Below are 17,490 nucleotides of genomic sequence, written 5' to 3' on the forward strand. Positions count from 1 at the left end.
GTAGCATTTTATTGATTTGGTCTTAGTTCCATTTTGCCGTGCAGTTACGTTCCGAAAATGAACCAGACCAGATTAGAATAGAACAGTATTCACTGTCCACATCCTCATACAGATCTAGAGCCGTGCAGCAGCACCTTGGGTCTATTTACGTACTCCCGTTCAAGACTAAAACCTCCTCGTCTCATTATGGCACAATCATTAACATGAGTATGAGCTCTAAGACCCCTCTGATGTCTTAACAATGAGGGTCGGGAGACAATACAATGTCGCCCCTTGCGGTAAAGGGTCACACAGGCAGACAAAAGGAGCCAATTACAATGGTGTTTCCAGGGGTTTCTCTTGAATGGCGTGAATATCGACGGCACAACTACAACTCTGTACTTCACCGGCCTATCCCAAGTGTTCTTGGCTCTGGGTGGGCGGGCCTTAGCGCTATCGCAGGGAGAAGAGAACCTGGCTACAGAAGTAAAGCGGAAAGAAAATGGCGGCCGTGGCTGCGGAGCCAGGAGCTGCTGCTGCAGCAACAACAACCGCGGGGGACGTGGGAGATCTTGACCCGGTGCCACCCGTGCCGGGGACAGACATGGTATCCGACGAAACGCAGGAGTATGTGCCAGTCTTGGACCTAGTTCACCAACTCAAGGATGGAGATGCAGTTCAGGAATGCGGCCAGGTCCAAAAGGAGCTAGTGAGCAGGCCAGACCGAGAAGCAGCGGGAAAAGCGCTTGCAGCTCATGCTGAGGATGAACACATCGAAGCAGGATGTCTCCGGGTCGGCGGGGAAGAGACTACCGAACACAACGCCCTCGAGGTCTACGAGACGGGGTACACATTAGCCATAGGCGAACGTTTAATAGACCGATATTCGCCCGTGGTTGAAGCCGCAAACGAGGTCAGTAACAAGCACGAGCCCTACGCCTGCCACCAGACTAACGTTGGCTCCATCTCAGACTCGCAACCTTCCGTTGTCTTTTTGCATTCGTTCCCTGCGCATCCTCTCGCGACGGAGGTTGGGCTCTCCCTTGCAGAACAGGCAGAACCCACAATCGATTACTACCAGAACCCAGAACTAGCCCAACACGATTTGGATTGTGACTATAGAGCTTTAATAAAGCCGACTCTGGACAGGGAGATGGAGCCCGAGTCCGGTAATGACGTTCATCTCGGTTCCGAATACAAGGATGCGCCCTCTGAGGATGCTCTGCTCGAGCGCCCTCAGCCAATGAACGACGCTCTAGAACCGGAACCGGTTTCGGAGAGCGAGGCGTCTCTCGGAACATCCATGGAAATGAGTTACATTTGTGACTTTTCAAGCGTTGAGCCTCAGAACTCCGGCGAGCCGGCCGAGCCAACGAACTTCCTGCAGGAAAGACAGGCTGAGTCAAAACCAACCGTGCTGTGTCATGTCGAGACCGTGGATATTCCGCCCGGGTCGGTGGACCAGCTTACACCAGGATCCGAGGTTCGCGTCTGTCTGGACCACATCATCGATGACGCGTTAGTGGTGTCCTTCCGTTTGGGGGAGAAGATATTCTCGGGGGTGCTGATGGACCTGTCAAAAAGGTAAACAAATATGTTTAGGACTCATGATATTAATCCATACTGTAATTTGTTTATTTAACAATGTGGGGCATACTATCATCACTGTGTAACACACCCCTGGCTGGTATAACATTTCACACAGCTCCAGACACTCCAGTGTTACAGTCCAGTTCTGCTACAGTGTTTAGCTGCTAGCTTTCCTGTGCATTAGTCCTCTTCTCTGGGACTGAGGTTGGATGCACATTAGTGCAACCCACTCTCACATCTGATGTAGCTTGGCCAGCTATAGCATGAATATGCTTTCTCATACCAATACTACCTAGGCTGGTACCTAAGCAACATCAGCACAAGCTATGGAGTCCATGAAGGGGAGTGGAGGAGGGGACACTACAGGGTAGTAGGTAGCTTCCTGTTTTAGTGAGACAGGATGGTCACATGACCTGTCTGTTAGGCCAAACATGGCAGAGAGTATAGCATTATGGGTTAGACAACCTGGGGAATTTTTTTGCTTTGCTGCTCTGTCAACAATCCCTTCCTCCCTTCTAGTTTCTCTACTTTGACTTCTCTTCTCTTGGTGATTCTCTCTCCTTTTCGTTCTCTCTCTGTCAGTCCCTCCCTCCCTCCCTCCCTCCCTCCCTCCCTCCCTCCCTCCCTCCCTCCCTCCCTCCCTCCCTCCCTCCCTCCCTCCCTCCCTCCCTCCCTCCCTCCCTCCCTCCCTCCCTCCCTCCCTCCCTGTTTCTTTGTCTCTATCTTTCTGTCTATATCTGTCAGTCACAATCTCTCTCTCTCTCTCTCTCTCTCTTACCCCCCCCATCTCACTCATAGTCTTTCACACTCATCAACACCTTTTCTCTAATTTCCTGGTCCTCCCTCTTCTCCAACTGCTGGTGCAGTCTAGTAGTCTATATTTGGGTTCCCAAGTCCACCCATGAACAACCCAGAAAAGGTGTCAGTCAGGCCCAATCCCAATGTCCCCCCTAAACCCAAAGCCTTGAACCCTCAGACTTACTTGACGTCACTTAGTAAGTGATTTTGTGCAAGAGACTGCAAGGGCTCAAAATGCTATAAATTGGAATGGTATACTAACTTTTATTTCTAACTATGTTCACGTCAGGGTTGGTTGCTCCTTCCATGCTTGTTTGTTTACTGTTCTTCTTTCTTGTTTTGAGGCGGGTTTGCCAGGATTTTTATCTCGCTCCCGGGCTTTCTCTGGAAACCCTCGTTTTTCACGTCACAACGCTGTGAATTGTGGGCAATTCCTTTAGCTAAAGTCTAAAATGTGGATTAACAAAAAGGGTGCATTAAAGATCCTGTAAAGTGGAATTGAAAACAAGTTTTAAGTTCATCACACCATAGAAGAATGTGTTGTTAACTACCCATTCAAATGGAAAAAAACTGACAAGTATGTTAAAATAGGCTTTGAAATTGTGAGAAAATCATCAGTCTTCTCTGCTTGAGACTTGGGGGGGCGTGTCACCTGAAGGAGCTGAAGCTCCGCCCTTCCTTGCTGGAAGGCACCGCCTCTCTCAAGTACCTACGACCCAGATTATTTGGTCAATGAGTGAAACGTACAGATGCATATAAATGAAGCTTGTTCCCCTGAGCTGTAACACAGGAGTAAAAATGGACACCAGAAACAGCAGACAGTGAGCTCTCCAACTACATCTAGCACATTAGCTAGGCTACCATTTCACCAAAATACCATAATTCTACACGAGTAATATCAAGTTAGCGGTTTGCACTTACTCATAGCAGAGATACCTCTGGAAAAGTTATCTAGTGTGTGTATGTGTATATATATAGGGCTGAACGATTTCGGAAAATAAGATAATCGCGATTAATTTGCAATTGCGATTTAATATGCGATTATTATGATGTATTATTAATATAGATATAGAGCCTGGAGATCAGCCTACTGATCTCCAGGCTCATAACACACAAAGTTCAGAAAAACGAAGGAGAACATACCGCCTGTAGCCTACCTCATCGAGAATATTTTGGTAAATCAAAGCTAAACTAGAAACGTAAGCTTTAGTTGCACTTTCTTAACTAAAGCTAGCTAGCTAGCTACCGTTTCGGAAAAATAACTTGCGCTGTGGAGACAGTCGGAAATATTTTAAACTCACGCATCTAAAGGTTAAATCTTAAAAGAAAAAGAGACACTGAGAATTTCTGATCCAGTCAGTAGCCTAACAGTAACAGTATGGCACCATCAGCCATAGTGATCCTGTATGTGAATCACCGAGGGGTATCATATATTTCGTGATGAACGCTTACTGCTTGAGTAATTTTGTAGTAGGCTACATTGAGTTAGGCTTTGAAACATTTCGATCAGTGATCCTGTCGGGTGTTATTTGGCTTATTTGACACACTGGTGTTCAGAGTTTTAGCTATGCATCGTACATGGCTTGTGGTGTTTTTTTTAGGGCCGAATTAGGTTGGTGGTGTTGCCCCGTGAGGTAGCAACGTTAGCCAGGCAGGTTTTGCACAATACTTGACACTGCGCAGCATCTTTTTTTTTAAAGGCAAAATTGGCAAAGTGACTGTAGTCTCAGGTTCTGTCGAGCCTGAGGCCATGATCGTACAGGTCAAGGTACAGTGTAGCGTGCAAAGTTGATCCTTCGTCTGCAAACTGTGTTACTCTCGCGTGTCACGTGACCAAAGTAAAATGGCAGCCTTTGCGATTACAAAATCTCGTTCTGTCCCATCGCGATATAAATCGCAAATGCAACTAGAGAGGGTACAATTTATGGGGAAATTGTAGGCTGTGCTTGCTTGCGTCGGTTGCACGGGTCCGTTTTTGAATGACATTTTTACAACTGATATTTACATTTAGTCATTTAGGAGACGCTCTTATCCAGAGCGACTTACAGTAGGTACAGGGACATTCCCCCGTGGCAAGTAGGGTGAAGTGCCTTGCCCAAGGACACAAAGTCATTTGGCACAGCCAGGAATCGAACCAGCGACCTTTTGATTACTAGCCCGATTCCCTAACCGCTGAGCCACCTGACTCCCAAATATACAGATATTTCTGTATATTTTATATAAAAATGCATACTTATTATTTATAAAGATTACATAGATTTAAAAGCATCTTTTTTTTGCTGCTCATTTACAACTCAAAATACGAGTTAAGTGTAGAATGAAATATCATGTCTTCTCATTTCCCCTGCAAGAGGCAGCCTCATAGCTGAATCAACGAATACATTTGGCAGACCGGTGTAAAAATTTTCCAAATCTCTATGACTTAAACGTCCTTTTAAGTTTTCCCTTCTCGTGATATTTTCAGGCATTTAGCCTACTCATATTGCATTCATTCATTAATAAAGAACCCCCTTTGAAGATTATTCTTCGACGTTACCGGCAGTAGAAGATGGAATCGCGATTCAAACATTACCATCTGCTAACTGAAAAAATGCCCCCAAAAACGTAAATAAGCTTGACATTTATTTAGTGGAAAATCGCTCATTCATAAAAAGCTCACTGGTAGCGATCATTGTCAGTAACAACGCCAAATGCGATATAGCCCTGTAGAAGCTGCCCCGGTAAATTGTACTACAGTACAGTACTAGACTACTGCTGTGTTCGTCTTGGTAGTGATTGCGTTGGTTGAATTCGATTGAACGTTCCGTTGTACGGTTTAGGTTGAAATTAATTATTTTCATGAACAGATTGACAAAGTTTAGGCTGTGGCAATGAAGTTCAGGTTAGTAGTCGATAGTTTCACCTATTGAAAGACTTTTGATTTAAGTAAGGGGAGTGCCGAACATGTTCTGTCGCCGTTTGACTTCCTAAACAGTTATTTATTATGACTAATAGTCATAAATCCTACAACAAAATGTATTAGTGAGGAATGTTTATTTTATCGATTGAAAACAGATGCAACATAGACCACTGTAGTATGTGTTGCCCGGGCAACAGAGGCTAATGTCATGATGCTAATGCTTCAGTGAAATAGTAGACTACCGTTTCCGAAAGTAGATGTGGGCCTACTTCCTTAATAATATCAGCTAATATTGTACATTACATTTCACAATAGTGTTTCACATCCCAAAGTAAAATGAGTAAATAGTTATCACCCTGGCCTCTTTGCTTGTGGCGTTTCTGCAGCTGCCTTGCAGTAAAGCTATAGTTAGCCTAGCTATCCCCCAAGTTAACAGATGCGAAACGAATGTTCTGCTACAGGTAGTCACGCGTGTTTTCGTGACGTTAGTGACGTAGTGACGTTAGTAACGTCAGTGACTGTGGCTAGCAAGTTAGCCACCGTTAGCTTCACTTTTCGCCACAAAAACGTAATTTGAACTTAAACCATCCAATGGAACGTAAATAAAAATACAACCAACGCAATCGTTACCAAGACGAACCTTTTGACACCGCCGTTGTGTATGTAGTCCAAATATTGACTGATCCTTAGGGGGGCAAAAATAAACAATAATAATAAATAATAAATATATATGCGAGAGAACAAAGGTTGTGCCCTTGCCGAAGGCAAAGCACACCCAATTATAACAAGCACACAGAACTGAGTGATGAACGGCTGGTGGCGGTGGATGGTCCAGGTGCGACCGGATGAGGAACAGCCGGGAGGGCGATGCTCGGTACGGCTCCGCGCTGCAAGAGAAGCCGTGTGTCCGTGAACTCCGTCCGTCTCTGGTCCATGTTAAAACTATCTGCCGTGAAATGGTCACTGCAGTTGGAGTTGATGCGAAGCTTTCCATCAGCGTGGCTCTTCACAAAATCAATCCACTTATTTTTACTTTCCTCATCACTATGGAAATTAAATAGCATTGCAGCGCAGCTGAAGTTCTTGCATCCAGGTAAGATGCAGTTGCGGGTGGAGGGACACATCCTGAAGCTACCTAGCTAGCTGATATACGCTACAATAACAATACAGCAGGAGTCGTAACTGAAGTGGAGTTGGAGGACCTCTTATACAAATGAGCTACAGGGTTTTATACCGTTTCACCGGGTGAGATGAGGAGCCATGCAGTGATGTGACGTAGATCGGTAATTTTTTGGCTCCGCCTATGCAAATCCTGAGCTGAAAATGAAACTGTTCTACGGTCTAACTCCACATTTCAGTGCGACAAAGGTTTCGCGCTTTGCACATGCTTTCAGGAACTCATTTCACACGTATATAATGTACTGAGAAGCAAATCTGGGAATTTGCTTTACAGGATCTTTAAGGGCTCAAAATGTCTGCGAAAGAGACCTTGCGCACTTGACAATTTGACTGTGGGACAGCCCTAAGCCCTCACAGACTTAGCGAGAACGTGCATCAAAGTCTGTGAGTCTGTGAGGGTGGACATTGGGATTAGGCCTCAGTCCTCCTTGACTAGGATGATAAACAGGAAATGGGACACCTTTGGGTTTCCTGTTGAAGATTGCTGTAAAGTGTGTTTTGTTATTGCACTATTGTCGTGCTGTTGTGCCCTGCTAGATACAATGTCTGTTGCTGCGGTCAACTTTTAGCGGTTGTTTATGTTGGTGTTGTACGAGTGGGAGGAGGGGGTTGGCTACAGGATGAGGAAGAGGATGGTGGAGGGGAGTGCTACATGATGAGGGAGAGAAAAAGAGAGAGAGGATGGGGGAGGGGGGTACAGGGTGAGGGAGAGAAGGAGAGGATGGGGGGGGAAGGGGGGTTACAGGGTGAGGAAGGAGGAGGGGGGGGGCTACAGTGTGAGGGAGAGAAGGAGAGGATGTGGGGTACAGGGTGAAGTAGAGAAGGAGGGGGGGGTACTGGGTGAAGGAGAGGATGGGGGGGTACAGGGTGAGAAGGGGGGGAGGGGGGGTTCAGGGTACGGCTGCAACAATTAATCGACATTATCGACAAAAATAAATTGACGACAAATATTTCTGTTGTCGACAAATCGTTTGATCTCATAGGACCTATTTTAAGTGCCTGCAATAACATGATTTGACCAGTGCGGCGCTGTTGCGCTAGACTAATGCAGCCCTTCCGTATGCTATCCAATAGAAGAAAACAGCACTAAAATATCAACGTGCAAACGGAGCAGAACAAGTCGCGTCACAAAAAATACTGTCATCTGTAATGCGTGCAAGGTGGAACTTGCTTTCCATGGGAGCACAACGTGCATGCTGGAACATTTAAAAAGGAAACATCCCTGCCCGAGGAGATGGAAATGGTGAGAAGTGAGTGTGCTCCAGCTGGAACTAAGGAAGATGGCCAGTTAGCGACACCAGTTGATAAAAACACATTCCGCAGTTTTTCACGCATAACACCGTAGCAACATGTCCACAGACAGCAGTTAGACATGCATTACAGACATAAAGCTAGGAATGTAAACAAATCTCTTAAATTAGGCAGCAGCATTAAGAGCTTCATTTGTAAGATAACAGGGTTATGTTCAATGGAAAAACAGTGAGTAATTGGACAAATAGAGATTGGCCAGTTCAGTTGGCTCAAAGTGCAATAAAAATATTTTTTTCAAAAGCTGAAGTGATTTCCTGGTTTTATTTATTAGTTAGAATAAGTATAACTCAATGTTTTAACAAATTGCAAAAGCTGAATAATCATTCAAAGCCTACTGATTAATCAGTGAAAAAATAGATGATTAGTTGACTAATCGTTCTAATAATTGTTAGATTAGTCGATTATCAAAATAATTGTTTGTTGCAGCCTTAGTACAGGGTGAGGGAGAGAAGGGGGGAGAGGGGGTACATGGTGAGGAAGAGAAGGAGAGGATGGGGGGGGGTACAGCAACCCTCTACGGACACAATGAAGCTTGAGTCGCCATTGGGTAGTACATTTTTTATTTTACTCACCAGACTTTTTACCTGAATTGCATGAACAATGCAACTGAAAAAAGTACATTATCTGTCTGAATTATTCTTTATGTTGCATATGGATTTAATCTACAATTTCTTTTAGCAAATGGCTTTCTCTTGCCACTTGACTTCAGCCACCTCTCCATAGCTGATGATGGATCATACTGCTGAAGCTCTGGGCCTTCTGTTGAAATGAAGATCAGGTCTGAAAGGCGTGAGGATGTGAGACTGCTGCGGACATCTGATTTTATTCTCTTTTGGGCACTGAAGGCTCTTTTGCAGTTGGCAGAGCTGATTAGCAGAGCAAGAATAATCTCAACAAGGAACAGGAATATTAAATTGTCTTAATAACAAACAAAAAAATTAAGTGTTTTCTGTTCAGACTGGAATTGTAGCTTTTTTGCATCCATCTCTTTGTACGTGACGAGTGCCGTAAAAGGCAAGTCAATCTTTTTGTGAGAGAAAGCGAAAGAGGCAGTGTAGCTTTTTACCTTCCCTAGCGACAAAAAAAATCTTATCTAGCCACGAGTGACAAATCTAGCGACTTTCCGTTACTTTGGCAATCTCTGTTTTCGTTGTTGAGCAGCAGCAAAATAACTAATTGTACGTCTGTTGTCATAGCAGCCAATCATGTTAACTCGCAGTCAAGCGACGGTACGTCATTGAAATCTGCGCTAAACTTCTTTGCCTCTAACTCAGTCAAAGGCGAGTGAAATTGAACAATTTACTATCCATTGTCTAATTAAAGATCATTTTTAGTCACCTAGCGTGAAATTTGCTTGCATATGCAAGTGATTTACTCGCATTGTAGAGAGTTGTACAGGGTGAGGGAGAGAAGGGGAGGACGAGAGATGAGAGGATGAGGGAGGGGAGAGGATGAGGGAGGGAGGTAGGGAGGAGAGAGGATGAGGGAGGGAGAGAGGAGAGAAGATGAGAGGAAGAGCAGAAAGTCTAGCCTCTGCCAGCCAGGCTTGTGTTTTGTGTTTTTCAATACAATAATTTAATTCTTAGAAGTTGTGTGTTGACATTAGGACTGTATAATACGTAAGCACTGATGGTAACTGTATATATTAACGCTTGCTTATACTTGCCAACAAAAGCAGTTTACTCCAATGAATGTTTGCTTCCTCTGGAGTTGTTTGTTGACTTTCATTGGCTGGCACAATGCGTGCAGCGTCCATGCTTAAATGTTTTTTTTGTAAAAGATACAAATTTGAACTAGCCCACTAGGCTGTATCACTTGACTTTTATATAATTATATATATATAATTTTATACAAAACATAAACACTTTACTTAATACATTTATTTATATATCGTGATATCCATGATATGGCAAAATCCATATCATGGCACAACGCCATACCGGTATTCGCGTTCATACCGGTATACCGCCCACCCCTAGTTGACATACTATTGTCTTTTATTGACAGCAGCAGTGCTGCCTGCTGGCTGGCCTTCACCTGGGGGATGGGGCGGGTGGGAGGGACGGGATCAGGTGAACCCTAAAGCAGTGTTGCATAGAACAGAAGTCGAAGAAGTTTATAAGAATCGCCTCTTCCAGAGAGCAGATGAACACCGTTCTGCTTTGTCCTTTTTCTCTCTGAAGTTGCCTTTCTTCTGAACATGGGAATAAGTGTTGAAAGGGTGGGGATGGGAGTTGTAGTTCAAGGCTGTGGTGCCGGAGTGAGCTGAATGTATTAAACAATAAGTTATTGTGACGTTAAGTAATCAAGGTAACACCTGAGTGTCACTATTGAAACCCCATCCAGCTGTTCGGAGAGAGAGAGCGACAGAGCGACAGAGAGAGAGAGAGAGAGAGCGAGAGAGTGTGTGTGTGTGTGCCCTGCCATCTCTGATCTGACCTGTGTGTGTGTGTGTGTGTGTACCCTGCCAGCTCTGATCTGATCTGTGTGGTTGCCCTGCCATCTCTGATCTGACCTGACCTGTCCCCCCCCCCCCCCCCCAGGTTTGGACCCTATGGAATCCCCATCACAGTGTTCCCCAAGAGGGAGTACAAGGACAAGCCAGAATCTATGCAGATCATGACAGAACCTCCAGCAGAACCGACCCAGCCGGAGAAGGAGATCCCCCAGAGCCAGGACGACAGCCCCCCCTCCCAGGCCGAGCCTGCCGCCCCTCCTAAGCCGGCAGGGGCCACTCCCGACCCCTCCCACCACGTCGCCCATCCCCCAGCCCTGCCTCACCCCTGGACCTCCCGCCCCCCCCCTCTGTTCCAGGAGGGGGCCCCCTACCCCCCTCCTCTCTTCATCAGGGACACATACAACCAGTCCCTACCTCAGCCCCCCCCTCGCAAGATCAGGCGGCCCAAAAGGCGCCTGTACCGCGAGGAGCCCACCTCCATCATGAACGCCATCAAGCTCCGCCCCCGCCAGGTGCTGTGCGATAAGTGTAAAGGTGTGGTGGGCGGGGACAAGCGGGAGACGGCGCCGAGGAGGGCGCCGGTGTCCGACTCCCGGGGGGATGATGTCAAACGGAGACGCAGCGACAGCGCGGCGACACCGGTTAGCAAACGCCCCCGGAACGACCCCCGTGAGGAGAAAGGTCGCGGGGCAGAAACGAAGCGGCATGGGGCGGCGTCCTCGAACGTACGAACGTCCAACTCTGCTTCCTCCTCTTCCTCTCTGGGACACGGCAGGGGAGGAGCCTCTGGGAACCGTGTCCTGAGGGGTGTGTCATCCACACCATCGTCGTCCACGCTGCCCAATAGTGGCAGCTCGCGGGCGCAGCTGAACGCCAAGAAGGTTCTGCAGGGTAAGAGTGCCATTGTGGACCACACCAAGGCCCGGGAGGTTCTGAAACTGGCCCGGGTACAGAGGAGGCAGAGGGAAACCGCCCCCACCCCCCTGGCCAGCACCGTCTCCACCAATGCCCACCCCAAGACCATGACGCGCTCCGCGGCTCTCCAGGAGGCCCACCAGAACCAGAAGGTCCACTTCACCCGCCGGCTCCAGCAGATCAGTGGAATGGGACCTGTCAGCGCCACCCCCCTCCCCCCCCGGATGCGGATCAAGCCTCAAAGGTACCGTAACGAGGAGAACCAGGCCTCGTCCCCTCCTAAGGTGCCCTGCCCAGAGAAGGGTCCGGCAGGCCAGGCAGGCAGCCGCCTAAGCCCCCCTAAGCCTGAGTCCGGCCAGGCTAAAGCTGCCACCCCAGGCCCAGGCCTCGCCTCGGCCTTAGCCCCAGGTACAGGCCTGGCTTCAGCTCCAGTCCCAACCATAGACCCTGCTTCTGCACCTCTGCCAGACCCTTTGCTAGCCTTAGACCCGACCCCAGGCTTCAGTTCAGCCCTAGCCCCTTCCCCAGCTCCTACCCCTGCTCCCTCCCATGTCCTGGCCACAGATGTGGCACGCTGCTCCACTACTAGCTTCCTTTGCTTATCCAGCTACACGGCTGAGGCCTCTGTTTCTCAGCCCCAGAGCCCCCCTGGTGAGCCAGAGCCCCAGGTTGAGCTCCTCCCGCAGGCCTCTCCTGAGGTTTGCGTCCCTGGGGTGGGGGCCGAGGACCAAGGAGGGCCAGAGGAGAGGCAGGGGGTGCGCGGGAGCAAAGTGTCGACGTCCGGCAACCTGGTCGTCCTCATGACCCTCGACTCCCGGCCCCCGCTCCCCCTGCCGGACTCGTCCTCCTCCACTTCCAGGTGCAGCGTGGACAGCGCCGACGAGCTCAAGTCCTCCCGCTCCTCCGAGTGTAGCTCCACGGAGACCTTCGAGTTCCCTCCCCCTGGGGACAACTACCCCACCCCACCTCCTCCTCCTGCCCCGGGCCCTTCCTCCTCCTCCGGGCCCGGAGAGGATGCCGACACCCCCCCTCCTCCCGCCCCGCCTCCCGCCACCCCTCCAAAAGATGGAGAGGCCAAAAAGAGGCGCAAGTCGTCTAAAGCGGGCGTATTCTCCAAGAGCGTCTCCAAGTGTGTCTCGGTGGAGGGGCGTACCACCTGCGTGGGCGACATTGTGTGGGCCAAGATATATGGCTTCCCCTGGTGGCCAGCCCGCGTGGTGGGCATCAGCATCAGCCGCAGGGACACAGGGCTCCTGGTCCGCCAGGAGGCGCGCGTCTCCTGGTTCGGCTCCCCCACCACCTCCTTCCTCCCCCTTACCCAGCTGGCTCCCTTCTTGGAGAGCTTCCAGTCGCGCTTCGACAAGAAGAGGAAGGGCCTGTACCGCAAAGCCATCACCGAGGCGGCCCGCGCCGCCAAGCAACTCACCCCGGAGGTCCGCGCCTTGCTTACGCAGTTTGAGACGTGAGCAGGCAATCCTTTTAGAGGGTTTGTGTGTGTGTGTGTGTGCTTCGGCTGAGGAAGTTAAGGAAAAATCACAACCGAAATGCTTCACCCTCTCTAGCTTCCTGCCCCCTGCTGTTGCCCCCCCCCCTGCCCTTCCCGCCCCAACCCCCCCCTCCCTCCACTGCAATGCTGTTAGCCCTCTATTCTGCTTGTTCCCCCTGCCACTCTCCTCTGAGGGGGGAGAGAGGCTGAGTGGGTGAGGGGAGCAGCTAGGACTCTGGGGGACAGACTCAGACACAGCAGGCTGGGGCAGCATCCTTTATATAGGAGAAAAGCAGTGTCTTTATCCTTCCCCTTATGTTTTACCTTACCTAAAATATCCCTCCAAGCGGTGGAGATTTTTATAATTTTTTCCTTTACCTGACTGCATTTGTGATTTAAAAATATCTGAATATTTGTACAATGTTGTCCATATTTCTTGAATTTGAGGCCTTTTGGGAGTGCTTTGAACTCTTTATTTAGGGAAGGAGTTCCTCTCTTCACATCCAGGGTTCATTCATATTCTTGAGTTCTCTAATTTCCCAGGCAACTGTCATCACCATTTAAAAAAAGAAGAAATTTTCTTCAGTCTCTATGCAACCAGCAGTTCTGAGAAAGAACACCTTCACTCTGGTCAGCCTACCTGGCAGGGAGCTCAGAGCTAGCCTGCTAGCTTTCAGGACAGGAGAGTTCAGAGCTTGGTAGCTAGCCTGCTAGCATTCAGGACAGGAGAGTTCAAAGCTAGCCCGCTAGCCTTCAGGTCAGTAAAGTTCAGAGCTAGCCTGCAAGCCTTCAGGACAGTAGAGTCCAGAGCTAGCCAGCTAGCTAGCCTGCTAGTGTACAAGCCTTCTAGGTCAGTCAAGTTAAGTGCTGCCACCTAACTTTTTAGCCTTTGTGTTAGTCAGAGCAGTAATCTATTAGAGCGGTCTGGTGACCCCAGGTCACCTCCAGGGCTCAGTGAGAACCTTGGGGGTAGAGAAACGTCCCTTAGCCCCCTCAGCACAGTGAAGATAGACCCATTCATGTCAGAGGGAACTAGTGGAGTCTATACTATCGTTGTGCTCCTCTTAAACCTCCCAAGTCCTGACTGAGCTATTTTAGTACTCACCAGAGAGACACCCTACCCTACCTCGCTCTGTCTCCACTCCCTTCTCTCTCTCTCTTTCCGTCTCTCTCGATCCCTCTCTTCGTAAGACTGTTCTAAGACTCTTCCTACAGTAGTTTAGAGACCCACCAGTACAGTAGGCCTGTTTAAAAACGATGGGTCAGCCAGTCAAATGCTTTTTTGAATCTCTATATTGTCTGTATAAAGACAGTTTATAATTTTTTTTGCTCAGTTTTTAGTAATGTTTTGTCGACATAAGCAGTCTTTCTTTGGCAGTCCATACACTGAGTAGAGGGTGCTGTGTTTTATTTCCTGTTAAAGCCCGATCTTTGACCCCTGGTTTGGTCATGCTGTACCTGTTCGGACGTCCTGAGTCTCTGGGTCTTCAGTGTTCTGCTGTCTCTGTGACATATCTGACAAGTGTGTGTGTGTGTCTGGCTTACTGACTGACTGACTGAAAGTATATCCTGTCTCTAGAACTTCACTACCAGGCTGTTCCCTCAGACTGTGAACTTTGGTCACAACCCTGCTCCGTCTGTTTCTACTGCCTTGTTTCACACACAACTCGTTTTGATTGACAGCTGAAAAATGGACAAGGAAGTTTTTTTGTTTAGTTTTTTTGATTGGGGAGATTGGTGGTACCTTACCTTTCCTGTACAGTGATGACAGTTCTTGAATACAGATTAGACCGATCAGCATTTCTTGTTACAATGTTGCTGTTCTTTTAAAAGCCCCCCCCTCCTACCCACCCACCCACCCACCCAGAGTACAGGGTGAGCGTCCATGCTTGTCTGGAGGCCTCGGGACAGGGAGAAAGTGTATTATCCTGATTTATGATGATGATGATGATGATGATGATGATGATTCTCTTGATGGCGGTTGGCTCTTTGTTTCCTCTGCCTTTTGTTGGTGGAACTTCCTGTCTGTTTGCAGATCAGAAAATGCTGTACTATAGGGGATGACAAATAAACCGCTGCCAATAAAAAAAGGAAAATAAAGAAGAATTTACAAAAAAAAACACCCAAAACAGTTGAAGAAATACTTGTGTAAATGTTTTCTGATGTTTTAAGAAGTATATAAATAAAACTGTCAACTTCAAGGAAATCCGTACCAAGTCCTCGTCATTTTAGTGGTCATGTCTCCTCGAACACTCCCAGTGCCAGACCAGTGACAGGGCCTCAGTCTTGACCAATCACAGGAGGTTTAGGAATACATGGGCAGTTGGAGGTTGGGCATACGCTCATTTTATCATCTAAATTGTCTTTTGGTCAGTTGAACTCTTAAGTTGACAACAACCCTGTCTTCTTAAAAGGGGCATGGTTTCACCATATGTTTAGAATATTGAAGGGGAAAAGGGGTGCTTTTTGAAGTTGCTCTGCTATAGGTTTTATCAGCAATTGGCTACTAATGTTCCATTGCTATTGATTAGCCCTAGATATGAACACGATTATTCATCCTTCTATTGGACAGATTTTCTCACCTGCAAACAGATACAATTTCCCTGTTTGAATACTCTCAACTTGAATCCTTCCTTCCTCTGATCGAACATGAGTGGACTGGTGAAAGCGGATGCTTCCCTGAATAACTGCTGCCAGTGGAGCCTTGTCCCATCAATTATACTTTACATAGGAAGGTAGGAAGGAAGGAAGCCACAGTATTGGAACAGGTCAAAGGGCCCACAGGTTTACATCAGCCGTATGACAAAACTGGAACTCTGAATACCAACCTCCGATTGTGCTTCCTCACCTTTGATGATTATAGATCACTGAGGCAACACAGGCACCTCAAGACAAATTTGACCTCCGCTGAAAAAGGTTACCTTCCTTCCAGGAGGATCACAGATCTGATATGAATGATCCCGACAGCTCACATGATTGTCAGTAGCTGAAAAAGCAGCCTTAAGTTTTCTGTGGAGGCTCATGTTCAGATATTACGAGGAAGAAAGGGTACATTTCTTAGCCTAGTCTGCAGGGCCACCTTCAGCACAGCACTGACCCCCTAAACCCTATAACCATAGAATCATTATCCTTTCATGTCCACTCATCTCAAGGGCATTTGGCTAATCTGTAATTATGGCAACACACCTCCAGGGGGACCCATACTAGCTGGTCTCCAGTTGATCCGGCAGGCAGACAGCTGTCCAGGGAGGGGAGTGGGACTGTGTCTGATGGACGGAGGGTACTACCTAATGGTAGTCTGGCTTGTGCTATGGTCACTATGACTGTTGAAATCATGTTATTTTTTGGTGGATGCATCCTACGGGACACTATGAAACCTCTCTATTGAAGATGAATTTCTAATCTGTTTCTATTTTCTTTCCTTTCTCTCAAAATCTCTCCCTCCTTCTGTCCATCACCCCTCTCCTCTCTCTCTCCTCCCCAGTGCTGCAACGTTGAAAGGCTGTTGATGGTGGACGGGCCCTGTGTTTCACACACTGCCAGTGGTGGAGAGACAGGTGTGCGACTTGACTAACAGGACGTCTTTGGCCACCATGGAGAAGGTGGGGGGGGGGGGGGGGGGGGGGGGTCGTGTAATGGACATAATTAGTCTTATTTAAGGAACAGAAGAATGAAGAGTTCTATATTTATAAGGTAATGCAGAATGCCTAAATGTCATTAACACATATTGTCAGACGGTCAGGCTGAGTTTCATATGGTTTCCTGGACACACTGAAACCAATAGGAACAGTGTATTCATTGGTGGATCTAGGTTGTAACTTAAGTAAATCAAATGCGCCTCAGGTACCGAGTGTCTGACTTGGAGATGGGGTCTGCACTAAACCAGACCAATCACAGTGTGATTGGTCTGGTTTAGTGTGATCTTCTTTCACTTGTCCATCTCCCCCCCCCCCCCCCCCCCCCCCACCACACACACACACACCCTCCTCCACGGACCTCAGACCAGACGAGGTGTTAACAATAGGTCATGCCTAGGCCCATCCTACGGTACCTGTCTCCACTCACCTTCCTAGGAGGCTGGATCTGATCTGGAGTAGGCTCTTCAGAGAGGTGGTGTGGGGGTGTATGAGGAGATATAATTCGGTCATCCTAATGGTATCTGCCACATCTCAACGCGCTCACATACACACAGACAAAGGATGTAGGACTCAGCAGGGTATGTTGATCTTTGATCTTAAATAAATTAAAAACATATATAAACATATTAATGTACAAAAAAAGATTATAAATGCAATAAAGATTGCATGTGCTATGCTGTTGCAATGGGCTTCATTGTATTCAAGCTGTTTTCAAAACTGCCCCCCCCCCCCCCCCCCCATGAGGTCAGAGTTCACCAGACCTGCATGACTGTCAGTGGGTAGACTGTTGCTGTGGAGACAGTAATCGTCACACAGAGAAGTCCTCTACAGAGTCACAGGCAGATATAGGACAGCACACTAAAGTTGTTCGATGTCAGTCTCTTTCCAGACACCTCCCCTCGAATTTCCCTTCCTGTCAGTGGTTCACCAAACGAACAGACGAAAGTATGCAGTGCACATTACATTCTCACTTTCTGTCTCTCACACTGGCCCCCAACTCATGTGACTGGCCCCCAACTCATGTACATACGTGCGTTTCGGAACAATCAATGAATCCTCCTCGCCATGCAGACCTGGAGACTGAGGTGGCACCGTTTGGTTATAGACTATCTGTTCTGTATATCTCTTCCAATCAGTAAATCAGCTTTTTGCCTTTGTACTTGTGTGTTTCTTTAACAGTGTATGTGACACTGCCTTTTGAAGGAGTGGACACACATTTACAGGTCTTAAATTCCAA

The 17,490-nt window shown here is 47.8% G+C and overlaps 1 protein-coding gene across 2 annotated transcripts; it reads left to right on the plus strand.

Moving 5' to 3' along the window:
* The first annotated feature begins 364 nt into the window (after window positions 1-364).
* LOC136939126 (PWWP domain-containing protein 2A-like) lies at window positions 365-17,410 on the plus strand. 2 transcript variants are annotated; one of them, XM_067231990.1, is made up of 3 exons: window positions 365-1,563; window positions 10,300-12,562; window positions 16,100-17,410. In XM_067231990.1, the coding sequence occupies exons 1-3, from the start codon at window positions 482-484 to the stop codon at window positions 16,187-16,189; spliced, it is 3,435 nt and encodes a 1,144-aa protein (XP_067088091.1). In that variant the 5' UTR covers window positions 365-481; the 3' UTR covers window positions 16,190-17,410. The 2 variants fall into 2 exon arrangements, with proteins under 2 accessions (XP_067088091.1, XP_067088092.1); XM_067231991.1 differs by having other exon boundaries at window positions 10,300-12,591; window positions 16,100-16,204.
* The last annotated feature ends 80 nt before the right edge of the window (window positions 17,411-17,490 follow it).

This window comes from Osmerus mordax, unplaced genomic scaffold (assembly GCF_038355195.1).
Source record: "Osmerus mordax isolate fOsmMor3 unplaced genomic scaffold, fOsmMor3.pri Scaffold_125, whole genome shotgun sequence".
NCBI lineage: Eukaryota > Metazoa > Chordata > Actinopteri > Osmeriformes > Osmeridae > Osmerus > Osmerus mordax.